General features: G+C 34.7%; 1 protein-coding gene across 1 annotated transcript in view; it reads left to right on the top strand.

The window, feature by feature from the left end:
* Nyap2 (neuronal tyrosine-phosphorylated phosphoinositide-3-kinase adaptor 2) overlaps positions 1–6,866 on the top strand; it is a 260,266-nt gene extending 253,400 nt beyond the window's left edge. Inside the window, exon 8 of the mRNA XM_070015900.1 lies at positions 1,654–6,866. Coding sequence (XP_069872001.1) covers positions 1,654–1,881 — 228 coding nt within the window. The 3' untranslated portion in view covers positions 1,882–6,866. The remainder of the gene's footprint in view (positions 1–1,653) is intronic.
* The last annotated feature ends 9,283 nt before the right edge of the window (positions 6,867–16,149 follow it).

Genomic DNA, 16,149 nt, shown 5'->3' with positions numbered 1-16,149 from the left:
ATAAATAGCATTGTAATTTCAGAGTGAAATTCACAAGATGGAGTGGGTTATAGACAACAGTATCTGATCTGAGTGTCAGACAGGTCCAGCTTCACTTATTTATTGTGACCTGCACGTAATTTTTTCTTGAAACATGTTTTTCTACTTGTAGTTGGTAGGTAAATCCTAATTCTCAGTGCATCTGGGAGTGTTATCCACCACTGGACATAGGTCTTTGCACACTTCTGGTAGAGTATAGGTGTTTTCTGTACTAGAATAATAAGAGTTAGACAGTGTTGTACTGATTTTGAAATGAACTGACTTTCACTATCTCATTTAAGTCTCATATCAACTTAAAAATGTATGATGTTATCAATTAAAGTATTCATAAAAAAGAGACAAAGAAGCTCAGTGCCGGTGGCTTATGCCTGTAATCCTAGCAACTCAAAAAGCTGAGAGCTGAGGATCATGGTTCAAAGCCATCCCAGGCAGGAACATCCATGAGACTCTTAATCTACAGTTAACCACCAGAAAACAGGAAGTGGCGCCATGGCTCAAGTGGTAGAGTACTTGCCTTGAGCAGAAATGCTGAGGGACAGCGCTCAGGCCCAGAGTTCAAGCCTCACAACCGACCCCCCCCCCAAAAAAAAAAAAAAAAACGAGAGAAAGAGAGAGACAGAGACAGAGACAGAGAGAGATAGATAGATAACTTGAGTGACATGGAAATTGAACACATCTAGGATTTTAATTTATGTTTTATAGCTTTAGATTTTGGTGGTTACTTAAATGGCTCAGAATCAAAATAATTCTACTTATCAAAACCTACCTGACTGTTTTGAAGCAAGATAGATAACCTGTTGAAGTCTTAGTTTCCTCATCTATCTGTTAAAGGCAATTGGACTCATCTGTCTTTCCATCAAGTTATACACATCGAGAGACAGTGTAACACAGTCACAAAAGACAAAGGTATTGGAAATCAGCCCATGTTTAAATATTGTCTCTGTTGTTTTTTGGATGTTTGTATTTGCAGAAATTATCAACTTTCTTTAAATCTTTCATTTAGCACAACGGGCAATGCTATATAATTTCTTTTTGAGCACCATTGTTGTAACAAATCTTACAATAAGATTCATTATAGAGGGAGAATTTAATAAATGTTTTCTTTGATTTTCATCTTAAAATTTGTCATATCTGATTTTTTGACTTCACATGAACTATAGTAAACCTTCAACTCATAGAATAGATTTCTCAAACAAATATAAACTTCCACATTGATGTGATTTTGCACTAGAAAGTAATTCCAGAAACTGAATGGAGACATATTGAGATCAATTGGTGGACTAACATAAAAATAAAAGGGTAACTATTGGGTAAGTTGTTTAAAAATATAAAAAAACTTTTTTCATATTGTAGATTCTATAATCACATCAGATGCATTTACGCTCCAAGTCTTATTAAAAAGTATCATGACGTTCATTTTTTTAATACGAAGTTTATTTCTAGTTTCCATGCTCTCATTTTTCCTTTGTAAGAATTATTGTATTTCTCTAGACATGTTAGGAAAGTTCAAAGGAAATGAAGAAGTAGCTGACTTCTAAATGACTACTAGCAGTGCAAACATATGCTTTTGTTCCATTTTTCCCCCTTCTGCATTCACTCTTTCTTTTCTGCTAGGTGGCATGCATGCCGTGGTTTCATGGAGACCATACAATGCTTGAGATGATTGAGAAAAAGCGGTGCTTGTGCAAGGAAATAAAGGCTAGACAGAAAACGGAAAAGGGCCTTTGCAAACAGGATAGCATGCCTATCCTGCCCAGCTGGAAGAAGAACGCAGGTGCAAAGAAGTACAGCCCTCCGCCCTATTCTAAACAGCACACGGTATTCTGGGATACGGCCATATGAATACTTAAAGAATGACCTCCACCTCCATGTTGCTTAATACGAAGAGGGAGGCCAAGCTGGTCCTATGGTAATTCATTGTGACATACTTTCTCTGCCAGAGGAAACACCACAGGAAGCTGACCTTACTGTGGCAGTTCAAGGAAAAAAAAGTATATGTTCTTGCCATGAAGACGTACTAATTGATCTCGGATTATTTTGAATCCAGAAGATATTAAGTTTGTACATATGAGTTCTGAGCGGAGATCTGACATAATACATACTCTTATGTATTTAAATTTCAGAAATATCAAGTGTTTACGATACGATGTCATTTCGTTTTTAACCAATTTGTTATCTCTTTTATATGTAATCCTTGGATGCCTTTTATTATTAATTTTTGCATTTAAAATGTTTATTTTTGGTTGTTGTTTTCTTTGTTTCTCTCTGACCACAGTTGGCTTCTGCACAAGAGTTCAGAGCTACAAATCATATTCAGCCACAAACGATACGATCTGGTGCTAGCATTGTAAAAGTTAAACATTATTTAAAAGATTCTGCTGTTTTTTCCTTAAGTTTTTAAGGATTTGACAGGAAGTGAATGCAAGTGTGATGTTCCTTTGGATGTTCTTCTTACATCCACCAATATTTTTGCTACAGAGGCTTTGTAAGAATTTGTCTTCTATAATGTCATGTTTATACTTAATCATGGTTAGTCAGAGATCAGAGAGAGAATCAGTAGGGTACATTTGGAGATCCCAGCCTAGCCCATTTCCTTCAGAAATGACTTTGGGATGTGTGTCCTTGTATCATGGACTGATTGGAGGAGACCAGGGTTCACTGTGACAATGGGAAGAGCAAGGAATCAGAAGCTCCAAGAGCAGGACAGCTTCACAGAGGTGAGACCAATAGCATCGCAGCCACCATCATCATGTTCTTGTTTTTTAATTTTAAGAAACTTTTCATGTGTCTGATTTTTCCCTTAAAAATGAGAAGTCAACCTTCAACTAGACCAGCTTGCATATTTCAGTACACTACATGCCAACCTTTCTCAAAATGTACAGTCCATGGAATTGAATCTTACTGATCCTTCATGTTCATCAAGCTAGGCATGATATTTTGGGGTCATAATCTTGTATGACCATCCCACCCATTCTTACTAATTATGGCACCATGACCAAAGAGTTATGACCACTTCTTTATCTTATTTTGTTTCAAGGAAGAAACAGGAAATGCAGGGGACAGAGGGGTCGGGTGGAATCAACTTTATGTGGTGGTGAAATTTAAGTTTTCAAAGAATCCTATATATCTTTTAAAAAGTAACTTGGTAGTTGAATATAAATATTGCCACGGATAAATAAAAAGGAAACTATCACATATATTTTGTATATTTAAATGACTATTTATGCTTCCTAAAACTGACAGTATGTGGTTCTTCATTAATAACTGATTTAGTATTATATTTCTGAGAGACAACGTGTGTGATTGAAGTTCTTGTCATAGTAGTTGTCTTTGTGAGGGTATTGACAGCAATATTGTTCTGCTGCTCAATAAAACCAAATATTACAGGAGTTAGGGAATTTTTGTAATCTATATTAATAAAAAGTAACTTAGTAATGCTTTATCAATAATAGTTCCTTTCAAGAGCCTTTAAAATGTTATAATGTAATTTTTTTAATGTTTTATAATTAATGTATATTTTGATGTCCAGTTATAATTCTGAAAAAATAAGGAAAAAGATAAGTGGGAGCATGTGTACGTATGTTGTGTGTGTGTGTGTGTGTGTGTGTGTGTGTGTGTGAGTGAATACACAGTGGAAGAATTTACACAAAATTGCTTACTGACATTTTAGATCTTGCTTGTAGAACGAGCTGGTGAAAAAGCAGAAGTATAAACACAGGAAACCACAGGGGTATCTTAAATGAATTAAGTGACTTCTGTTGCCATATTTCACCAGCTAATGGTAACATTTCAAATATAACAATCAATGGAGCACAATGGAGAGATGAAAACGTTTTAAGATCAAATCCTATTTAAAATAAATGGTGCTTATGGCCCAAGTTGTTATCCTCATTTAAGTTATCGTGACGAGAGATAAACTCAAGCCAGTCAATCAAACACAAGACATCAATTCTCAGCATCTTTATAATCTTGGTACCAATGTATCTGCAGGCACAGTAGGGTAATGGTAGCCCTCTCTTGAAATTCATATTTAGGTCACAAACCAATGTATCACCTAAGTAACAAGAATGCTTCTCAGATGCTACCCTTCTTATCTGTCTTTGAAGTAGACAGAAATTAATGTTTCATCCTGGTCACTTTTCTAGAAGGAAACAGAGGTACTGGAATGACATGTCAGATTCTTACTTCTCTGTTTTACTTATATGACTGCCGCATTTCATGCACTTTTTTTCTTTACAAAAGTGTACTATTTTTAGAAAGTAACATCAGAAATTTTGACCATTGACAATGATTTTCACTTATTTCTTCAAATATCTTCCTACATAGGAAGTATTTATAATACCTGAAAATGTGGCTTCTCTTAGATATGATTTAGGAACTGTATTTCTGTGCCTGCACAATATAAAATCATCCACTTTGGTGATGGTCATTCTATCGTCCATATCCTCTTTTTGTAGTATTTCTCTATATGGAGAATAAGAAATCTTAAGAGAGAAAAACAAGCTGTCTCTCAGTGATAAATCAGGCATTTCAATGTGTGAATTTAGTCAGAAGGTAAAGCTCATATTTCTAGCAGCTCCAAAGAACACATCACACTGTAGCATGATTATCTGGTCGAGAAAGCTCATACCTATGAAAAATGGTCTTTTCCAAGTAAAGTTTCTAGACACCGAGTTTAATTGGCTGTCAGCAAAACTTTTTTATATGTGAAATACTTCTTAGCAGAGAAGAAGGAAATTTCTTTAGAAATGATAGAGGAATGGCATACCACATTTTCCCCAATCTCTCAAAAGCCAGCATCTTCTGAGACCTTATAGTTGGACTTCACATAGACACAGCATTTCCACCTTGTTGAGTAAAAGAAGTGATGGATTTGCATCATCCAATCAAAAGAACTGGAAGAGTACAACCAAACATTCCATAATTAGAATTGTACTTTTAATGAATGGACACATTCTAATACAGGCCGATTTTCTGGCTACAACTGGATATCAGTTCACTTTTCACAATAGCGATAGTTTTCTTTGAATGTCTCTAGAAAAAAAAGTGAAACTTTTCTCTTGCCATGTTTTAGGAAAGGATTGATTCCTGCCTACACACAGATTTCAGCTTGACTACTTTGAACAAGTTGTTGACAAAATTAATAAAACCAAGCTACTCTATTGGGTTACTGTTCTAATTACCGAAGCAAGATGCCAGAAGAGTGCACATATAAATATAGTTTGTACATCATTCACAATTTACAGTAACTGAGTTTCCTAAAGCAGTGCTTGTAAATTAACTAGGATTATGTGTGAAACTAGAAAAAGATTCCTATTAAGCAGTAAATATTCTGAGATGAGGGACTTCACTGTTGTCAAGGAATATAGGTAGAATAGACTAGTAGCTTACTATTAATTTTGTCCTAAATTTAAATGGAAATAAAATTAAAATGGTACATGGAATATGTATGATTTTCTCACTGTGTCTTTCCTTTCAGAGGAGACTAGATTACTGACTGTAGAATGTGGACAAGTAGCTATCAACATATCCTTTCTTTAACAGTTTATCATTGAACTACTTTCGTATCAGCCATTTAAAAAAGTTTCTGAAGTACTTGGAAAATGTGTAGTCCTTGTCTTCAAGGAGCTAAATTATGCAATCACTAATATTTTCAAAATATATCCACTTGTTTCTAAGAAGATAAACAATTTCATAAGCCCGACAGCTCTTACATGATTAAATATAGCATTTGCTTTGTTTTCACATTAAGTTTTCAGTTACTATAAAATTTTGAAAGACATCAACTTTAATATCTAATTATAAAATATGTTTATGTATAAATCTCTGTATGTACACACACACAAATACTGCTGTCTACAAAAATCATGATGATAACACTTGAACATTATGGCTTGGGACTTGAATGATATAAAGCCCTTCAATATTTGAATCAATTACCAATGTGTGTAATTAGCAAATTGCACAAATGTGTGGATCTATTAGGAAAATATGTGCAATCTTGAAAAAAAAGTGTCAAACTCCATTTCCCTTTAAATACTACGATGTTGCAAATTGAAGGGGAAATAGTTTTAAAGAGCTATTGTTTGATTTATGTCAACCAAGCATATGTGAAAATCCTCATGTTTGATTGTTCCTAAAGATTACTGGGTTCGCTAACCCTGAAAGCTTCTTCTTAGACACATGTAAACACCCTCACACAAAACAGACTGTATATAATATATATGAAAGTGTTTGGTATGCACTTCTTTTGTTTGGAATTCCTTCACATTCATAGTGTAGCAATTTGTGTAAAGTGCCCTGTGATTATTAAAAGACAAAGCACAGTAAAGTCACAGGTCTTGTTATCTTGCACTAAAAATGTGTTTACGTATTTAGCAATTGTATGTTTACTTTCTTGCTCTTTCAAATGATTGAAACAAATAGCTATGGAAAAAAGTTATAAAATAATATGTTTTCTAGTGAATAATGGCACTAATTTTTCAAAGACAGGGTTTTTAAAGAAAATCCATTTAACATCCATTCCAACATAACATGTTTACTGTATCTGAAAATTTGAATGTCATACTGAATTTTCATTACTCATTAGAAATGTCAGGTATGTGCCTGAAAAGTTGTGAAAATAAGCATTAGGTAACAGATTTCTCTCTTCATGTGTTATTAGCCATTTCTATATACATAATAATATAAACATTGATGTTTTAATGTCTCTTAATTTTTGTACTTGATTTTTTTAGGTAACATGTAATTATATATGTACTTTGATACTACTGAAGTAACCAGATGTTGTTTGAAAACAGATTGATTTCTTTAGTGCATTGACAATATTTTACGATACTTTTGTGCTTATTTATTTGTGCTCCCGTGTACTTATAATAAAAGCAATAGTTTAAATTCATTGACTGCTGTTCCATGTATGTATTCATCAAGAAACAATTTTAAAGAAATTCTTTCATCAAGAAATATCTGAATCTTTTTCAGCGTCTACAGTTCTACAAGTGTACTTGTATGACAGAAAGTAAGTTCTAGTTCATACAAGACTCATTCTAGACTTACAATTATATTTTACAAATATATCCAGGATAAGTATTATTTTTAGCATTTACCTTGATTAAATTAAATTAGGAGTGGTGAGTATGTTTAATGTTACTGAGATAGCAATAAATAATGTGCTATTTACCATCTGAAATATATGAGAAGATTTAGGAAGTCAATGATCTTAAAAAATAGGTAACTCTAAGAATAGAATATGCCTTAATGACTCCTTTCAACCACTTATATTTTCATCCAAATATTCAATTTCAATATAATTAGAAATTTATAATTTTTTCCCTAATTCTTTTCATGTTTATTTTTTTGGGGGGGGTCCGGTCATGGGCCTGAACTCTGGGCCTGGGCGCTGTCCCTCAGCTCTTCAGCTCAAGGCTAGCGCTCTACCACTTGAGCCACAAGGCCACTTCCGGCTTTTTTCTTTTTGCTTATGTGGTGCTGAGGAATCGAACCCAGGGCCTCATGCATGCAAGGCAAGCGCTCTACCACTAAGCCACCTTCCCAGCCCCTCATGTTTATTTCTTAAAGCAAACTAATACATTGTACTGTTTAGCCTCAATCCTGTAGCTACTTACATGTTCAGTATGTCACTCACCTCATAGGTGAACAAATAAATAACCACTCATTGTCTCCCTGGTGTTAAGACTGTGAGAATCTATACACACAGGCTCTGACAAGAAGAGCACTGTATTTTAAATTGTTTCTCTCATCATCTGAACCCTCACTAATTTCAGTTTTGTGCTTTCAGAGGTGAGAGACAGATAAAACAATGCCCATCCTCCTACTATATACACTGAGTGTTTCAGAGAAGTCTGCCTAACATACAGGTGTGGCCATCAGGCAATGTGACAGACCAGGAGACTAGAAGAGAATTTTAGAAAAAAGTCCTGCATCACATCAATCAATGTATTTCCTCTAGGGAAGAAGTTCTCAAACTCAGAAACATGGCGTGAACAATTCTAAAATTCACTCAGGTATAGAAGGCAACCTGAAGTAAGTATGAAGGCCTTAGTAGCTTTCTCACATATCCCAGGTGACAGGTGAACACAAGTTTGAGAATAAAAGCAATGTTTTTGTTTTTCTTTTCCAAAATGTGATGATCTGGTTAGCATAGAGACTCTGGTTCCATAAAGTCTGGAGTTTGGCAATTCCAGCCAGATTCTATAAGATGCATAGATCGCTTGAACAGCATCTTCAATTGACTTCTCTGACTGTGTTTTGGGAACTGTTGCAAACCATTTGCCTGAGCACTGTTACTCAAGGTGGAACTCAGGGGTTTATTAGTATTATTTTAGGAATTATTAGAAGTACAAACCTTGGTGCTCCATTTCTGGTGATTTTGAGGGTTGAAGATCATGAATTTGTTTCAACAAGACATTCTGATGATTTATGTTCCCCAAAGTGTTACTCTTATCAGCATATCAGCTGAGGATCAGAACCAACTTTCCTTTTCCCTTCGCTTTCTTGCTCTTTTATCCATCTCTTTTCTTTCCCTGAACTCTCACAAGATTAAAATATGCAACTGGTACTGAGAAATCTAGACCAGAGAACCGTTCTGTAATGTATATTGGAAATTGTATCATTTGTCCCAGCAACAACATTTTATACACAAAGAAAAACATAAGCACTCACGTTTTCATCTTTCTCTTCAGGAAAATTACTTGACGGTTGAAAGTAAAAGACTGGGGAAAGAAAGATTTTCATTAAATCAGTTCCCTGTGATTGGTTATCCATTCGCTCATTGAGGAGGCCAGTGTTCCACAGAACACAATTTGCATAAAACATTTTGAATATTGCTTGGCAATTAGTGTCCAGTGCTCTTAATTATTGATTATAGCATTAATATTTTGTCAGATTACCCACAGCTGGAGTTGATATGAACTTCTCAATCCCTAGCACATTAATCCAAATCTTCAATATTCAATAAAATTCTCTCTCAAATTTCATCAGCTGCCACTAACATTTGGATGTGTAAAATAAGATCTGTGAAAACAAGTAAACAGTCTCATCGATCTTGCTCTGCTACACTTTAAAATATACTATTAAAATGTAATAATATTGTTTCATGTTATGAGAAAGGACAGGTTAAGAGACATCAAAATAACAGTATAGCACAGCAACTACCAAACAAATCTATGAAATGAATGTATGTCAAACCAGTAGAAGAAAAGGATTATGCAAAAAGAATGTGGGTGTAGTTCATGATTCATTAAAATCAAAAGTGTACTTTGAGTTGATGTTATATACTATATAGATAGTGGAATTAAAAGTAAACATAGAGTAAGCCCCCCTCCCAATTAGTGGCATTTTATAAAAAAGACAAGTTTGTAACAAACTGGAATTCATTTTATAATGCTTTTCTGACTGGAAAAAGAGTTCTTAAAGGAAACTAGAACTCCATTACATATCTCTTAAGAAGATTGATAGATTTTATTGTAAGAAAATACAAAGTATGTAATCAAAGACACCACAAATTAAAAAACTAAAGGTTGTCTAATAGAAGTTATTGGTACTGTATATAGAAGACTGAACAGATAATTGTTCTTAAAAATCAATATGTAAAAAGCAAAGTAATAAGACATGGATATAGGATATCACTAGGCAATTCAATAGAGTAGATACAAACAACATGCACAAAAGTAGAGCCAAATATTCAAATATGTGAATTCAATATCACTGGTGGATATTTATAGCTCATCAAATCATGCACAACTAAAATGACTAATTTTCATATATGATATTGGCTACATTATGAGCCAGTGTGTATGTCTAATCATAGACATTGTTAAAAGTATTGGTAGAAGGCCCATTTGGCAGCCATTGTTAAAAATGACATGACATAATACTTATCATGGGTATATTTGTCAAATATAATTGTAAGTAGATATATTTCTACCATGCTGTATGTGTGAGAAACAAGAAGTTATTTAGGGGAAAGGTGGAAATGAAAAAAAAGTTGTACCAACAATATTTGTATGTTGTGTTAATATAGGACCTAAAAATATCTCAGTGAACTAAACCACAAGTGACTATTTCCTCACACACAACTCAGCAGAACCCTCTACTTTGTGTTTTCTCATAGGAAAATTCACCAATTTAGAGCATTATACTGAGTTGCCCCAGAAGAGAAGCGGGGGGTGCTTGCAGACAGCTCCTATAGCTACCATCTGAGAATGACATGTTTCACATGCGGATACTGACTCACACATGCAATGCACCTTTCATTTATAAGGACATACATAACCTTTGGAGCAATGCACACTGATGCTTTTTTTGAAATTCTAGAAATGAAGGAACTTCTACAATGAAATAGGAAGTTTTCCAGGAGAAATTGAAAGATACATGTACACATGCCAGTTCCATCCAGCAGATACTGGGGTGATGGATAAGGAAATGCCCATGTAAAGTGATATGTGGTGTTTAATGCTTTAATATTAAATAATCAATCTTAAAAGACCAACACAGGACAAGAAATGGGTTTAACCCACAGATATGATAAAAAAAACCTTTTATAGACTCAGACTATCCCTGGGGTTAGATTAAGTGAACAAGTCAAAACAACACATTATGAGAGGGAGATAGCAGAATAACAGGAACTTAATAAGTAAGTAGCTTTGGTAACATCTTTGGAACACTAGGCAGCAGTAAGATAAATACCATCAGACACTCATTCTTGTCTTTTGACAGGATTACTGCATAAGGTCAAACACACTAAGGCTAAGTAATTACATTACCAGGGTTTTCCATTGGCATCATTCATTCTCTATATATTCTTTCAAGGTCTCTCCTGGGCCCTGAGGTTTCTATTTAGTTAAAAAGTTACATGGATCTCTGCGTATTTAACATTTATTTGATAGTCTACTGTTATTTTGAAAACATACATTTATATCTCTATATATAGTCATGTATGTTGACCAAGTTTTGAAACAGAAAAACTATTAACAAGGTACATTGTCTTTTGAGAGATATTCTGATACTTTTACTTAATATAAAATATAATTCTGTTTAAAATGCAATGGTAAAACAGGTAACTGAACTAAAGAAGTAAATGTCAGATATCAGAGAGGTGTTCAATAAGGAAATGGAAACTGTGAAATACTAAATTACCTGATAAAAAGCTCAGTTGAGAGCCTAGACAGTTGAAGAGCATAGAGGTTGAATATAAAAAAGAACTAGATCAAATAGTCAAAGTCATGGCAAAAATACTCAGAAGATACCAGGGGAATTGCAAGTCTTCTTGTGAGTCCGTCAAAAGAACAACTCTAAATATAATGAGAATAGATAAAGAAGAGGAAATAGGAACCCATTTAACAAAATAATAGCAGAAAAGTTTCCCAAGCTCAATAGAGTTACAGTCACCTGATGGGCACATACAGAAATCCAAATATGAGACTAGAGAAGAAATACTCTTAGCCATATTATTATGTATATGACATGCACAGATAAGGAAATAATGCTGAAGGCAGCAAAAGTAAATAGGAAAGTGACGTACGAGGCCCATGAGAACAACTGTAGACTTCTCAAAAGCAAACACTGAGTTCAAAGGAGGACCAGGAAAGATACAATTCAAATTCTAAAGGACAATAACTGCCAATGTAGACTATTGCATCCAATGAAGCTATCCTTCATGAAGGAGAGAAAAATAAAAAACCTTCCATGATAAACATCGACCAGGATGCCAAGCGTGTTTTGTCTGTCTGTGGGGGGGGGGGAGTAAGAGAGAGAAAATGAATTGAGATATGGATGGGGTGGTGGTGGATACAACTATATTCAATGTGCATAGGTGAAAATAGAACCCTGCAACTTGAGGTTGGGAAATTCAGGGAGAAAAATGGAAGACATAGCATTGATCAAAATGTATTCTACTTATAAACTGGTTTGTTGAATAGAAACCCCATTAGTACAGCTACCTAAATATAATAAATAAAAACTATGGAATGGTAGAAATATATCAATACATTATTTGGTGGATTACAAACCACTTAAAAAGCAAATTCTCAAATCTTCTGTTACTTCTTCAAATGTGGAACAATTTGTCAAGAGATCAATAGCAGCAATAAAAATATGTTATCTATATCTCTTTCCCTTCACAAGAAGTATTTGTGTGGATTACTCTCTATACCTCATATGTAACATGAAATATTTGTGTGTTTCCCTGAAGAAATCCAGGTGGGATTAGCTATTCCCAGATGAAAGACTTATTATCATTTAGTCTTATCAGACCATAATATAATTTACTACAGAACTTTAGCAATTAGTTTTGTTTTTGTTTTCCCTTTGGTAGCCTTCTCACTTCTTAAAAATGAGTTATTAATGAAACTTCTCTAGAGCATTCATTTCATGTGCATGCACATACACGCAAGTATACACAGACACACACACACACACACACACACACACACACACATTAATACACGGAATTGTTAACTATCATAGAATAATTTCTCCAATCTCAAGGACTTCTTTGAAGGATAAGTGGTTTGGGAAAGATGGAGAATTACAAAAGCACAAAATTATAAAGGTACAAAATTGTTTCTTCTAACAAACTTGACATGTTGAATTGAAAAACTGTACAACTACTTAAGGATAAAATAAGTCTTAACTCTTTAGTTGTTTGGCTATCAATAGCCTTCTGTATTTAGTAATAGCATTAGGATTTGTATTTATATCCAGTTGTAAACCCATCCATTTCCCCTAATTTGTTCTTTCCAATAGAGAGACATCATTTCAGCAAACACCCAGTGGCACAGGGAATTAAGCTAAAATGATATGAATGAAAAGCCTGTGAGTGGGAACTCAATTAGCCAAGATTCTCCAGACTGATAAAACCAACAGTATATCTGTATGAGGATATGTATTACAAGGACTCTGGGGATGCTATTCTAGAAATGAGTGAGTCTCAGTATGTCCCGGTTGAGTTGACAGATTAGAGACACGGGAGCACCATGGATGCAGCTCTGATCCAAAGGCAGACAGGAGAGACACCGCGAGGATCTGATGTTCTACATGAGCCCAGTAATAGGAGGAAAGCAGTCTGAGCTTGACAGAAAATGAAGTGGAAGAATTCCTGTTTATGTGAGACAAGGTGAGAGTTGTTGTTTGACTTAAGGTTGCATCCATAACCAGGGCAACGTATTTTACTGTTTATCAATTTAATGCCATGCCATCCAAAACTACCTTCAAAGAAGCACCAAGAATAATATTTGACCTTACATGTGGATACTTTATGAGCCAATAGAATTCATGCATAAAATTCTCTATCAATAATTGCTCAAATTTCATGTGTGCACATCTCATTTAACTGGTTAGAACAATTATTTTTACTCTGTAATGCTTAACTTGATTCCTAATTTGTGGGAACCTTTAATAGACCTTTATAAAATTTGTCTGGTGACATTAGGCACCAGGGTTGTTAATTGATTCCTTGTTTTCTTTTCTTTTATACTCCTGTGCTATCCAGTTATCAAAACTATGGTTAACAAAATAGATATGTGTCCTGATTTTTAAGCTATACTTGAATTTGATGTCTTTACTGACTGTTCTTATTGATTACTCTTTTTTTTATTGTGAAAATACTGTACAGAGGGGTTACAATTACATGAGCAAGATAACGAGTACATTTCTTATCAAGCATTGTTGCCTCCTCTTTTGTTACCCCTTCCCATCCCTTCTGGTCTCCCACCACGCCCCCTACCCGCCAAAGTTGTAAAGTTCATTTTTGACATAATGTCTTGTACATCTCATTGTTGCAATGGGTTCACCTGTATCTCTATTTAAATAATTTGTTTTTTCCCTTCCCCACCACTAATTATACCAGCATCAAATAAAGTGAAAGCAGGGGTTATACCGTGGGGGAGGGACATACAAAGCAACAAAGAAATCATCTTAAAAATATGTTAGAAACAATCACAAGAAAGAAAATGAAAACATTTGAGTCCTTATCTTGGGGTTCATTTCACCTAACATCAACTTATTTGACCATTTCTGTTTGTGTCAGATATATGCTAGTTATTGCAAATAAGGGAGACCCTGATTACTCTTCATATTAAGTCTATAGCGTGAAAATTTTGGCCCATGTTTACTTGTTTACTTTTTTATCCTGTATCACAGATGAAATGGAAAACCTTAACATTCAGAAGTAAGTGGGAATGTACTGTATCCAGACACATTTCAGTTAAATGATCATTGCTCAGGAAATATAGCTGGATTTTTTATTGATGCGCTTACTTAAAAAATCATTAAAGCAGCAATTTTATGGTATTTAATATTTACAAGTGGAATTCTAGCTATTAAAGCTAATTAATAGCCAGGGACTGGGTGGTCATGCTTATAACCCTAGCTACTTGGGAGGCTCAGAATGGGAGGATTATGGTTTGAGGTTAGACCAGGCAGAAAATAATGAGAACACCTTCTCAATACACAGCTGAGTACAGTGGCACATGCTTCTCATCCTAGCTTTCTGCGCACAATCTGTGCAAGATGCCTGAGAGTTAAGTCTCCATCTGAACATACTTTCAGAGGCACTAATAGAAAACTGGACCAGCAACTCATGGGAAGCCAACTTCCCCTGTGCAGCAAAGCTCCCTCTTTATCCAAAAAGAATCTTCATCCAACACATCCCGAGCAGGCAGAGATGAACACCACAGTCTGGTACCTATGGAAGACCTGAAGCTGACAATTTCCATCTTCAAACATGAGATGAAGTTGAAAATCACAGAGATTCCATTTTGAACTGAACCATTGAAGTGTGCAACCAGGGAGATGTATAGATTTGAGTCAGATTCAATACTGAAAATATTTTTGCCTACCTAAGTTTTGCTTCAGGAAATGTGGAGGTTTAGCGTTGGTCAAAATTCATTGTCAAATACCAATCCCTACTAGTACTTCCCACCTTGAGTTTTAATTGAGGTTGTGATATAAAATGCCCATAGAGTTTATCACATTCAAAACCAGAAGATATTTTGTTGTGGTCTTTTTCTATACAAATCTACAATACAATAAACCACACAATGTCTGACATAGATCATCAGCATCTAGAAATGTACTGTGGAGCTGTCACGGTCAGGAAAATGTCACTGGCTAGGTAAGACTTGAGAGACCTTGGGAACTGTAGAGATTATTTATAAGGTAAGGGGAGGGCTTAAAAACAACATAATTGTCAGAAGTGAATCAAGGCCAGACATGTCATACAAATCTTACCAAACAACTGGGATTCTGTGGATCATTTATGGCTAATATCATAGATGGTTAATATAAGACTGAAGAACATTCATACAACTGCCAACCATTCAGAATATGGGTGGATTAAGATAAGCTAAATCATCCACTTTGAGTATGAGAAAAAAGTAGATATCATTTGAAGAATAACAAAAAAACACATCATCAAAAACTACAAACTGTAGTTGTGGAGATGGGAGGACAGGGATGGTGGGGGGAAAACAAAGGAGGAGGCAACAATGCTAGATAAGAAACGTACTCATTACCTTGCTCATGTAATTGTAACTCCTCTGTATGGTATTTTCACAATAAAAAACTTATTAAAAAACTGCAGAGGTAACAACCATTAGATCTAAAGGGAATCAGAATGAAAAGCAATTTGTAAAGTTTGTGAAACAAAATGCACTGAGTTTCTATCATGGTTGAGTACAAAGCTAATGAGCAAAAACAGGGCATAGAAGAGGAAAAACTGGTACCAGGAACAAATAAAGAGCAGACTGGAGGGAATTAAGAATGAAGGGACTCTTATCTTACTCTTTATATGTACTCCTTTAGAAAAGATCTATCATCACATGTTGTGGGCAATTTGTTCTCATAATCAATTTTAGACTATGGGTCCGATTTTTAAAAATGACAGGCGAGAATGCTTTTTAGATGGAAAAGTTAGAATATAATGAACAAAATTCATTCTAGGTTACCTAAAATGAATAGGCTAGTGTGATGGGTCATAAACTTATAAGCAATCCTGGAGAACTACCTGAAACAAGTAAAAGCAACTTGGATGAAGCATTAAAATTAAAAATTAAAACCTAGTATATACATATATGTATTATTTGTCTATTT

This window comes from Dipodomys merriami, unplaced genomic scaffold, assembly GCF_024711535.1.
Source record: "Dipodomys merriami isolate MVZ:Mamm:240054 unplaced genomic scaffold, mDipMer1.0.p SCAF_1, whole genome shotgun sequence".
Taxonomy (NCBI): Eukaryota; Metazoa; Chordata; class Mammalia; order Rodentia; family Heteromyidae; genus Dipodomys; species Dipodomys merriami.
Note: the sequence above shows the minus strand (reverse complement) of the source record. Positions and strands in the feature narration are given on the sequence as shown.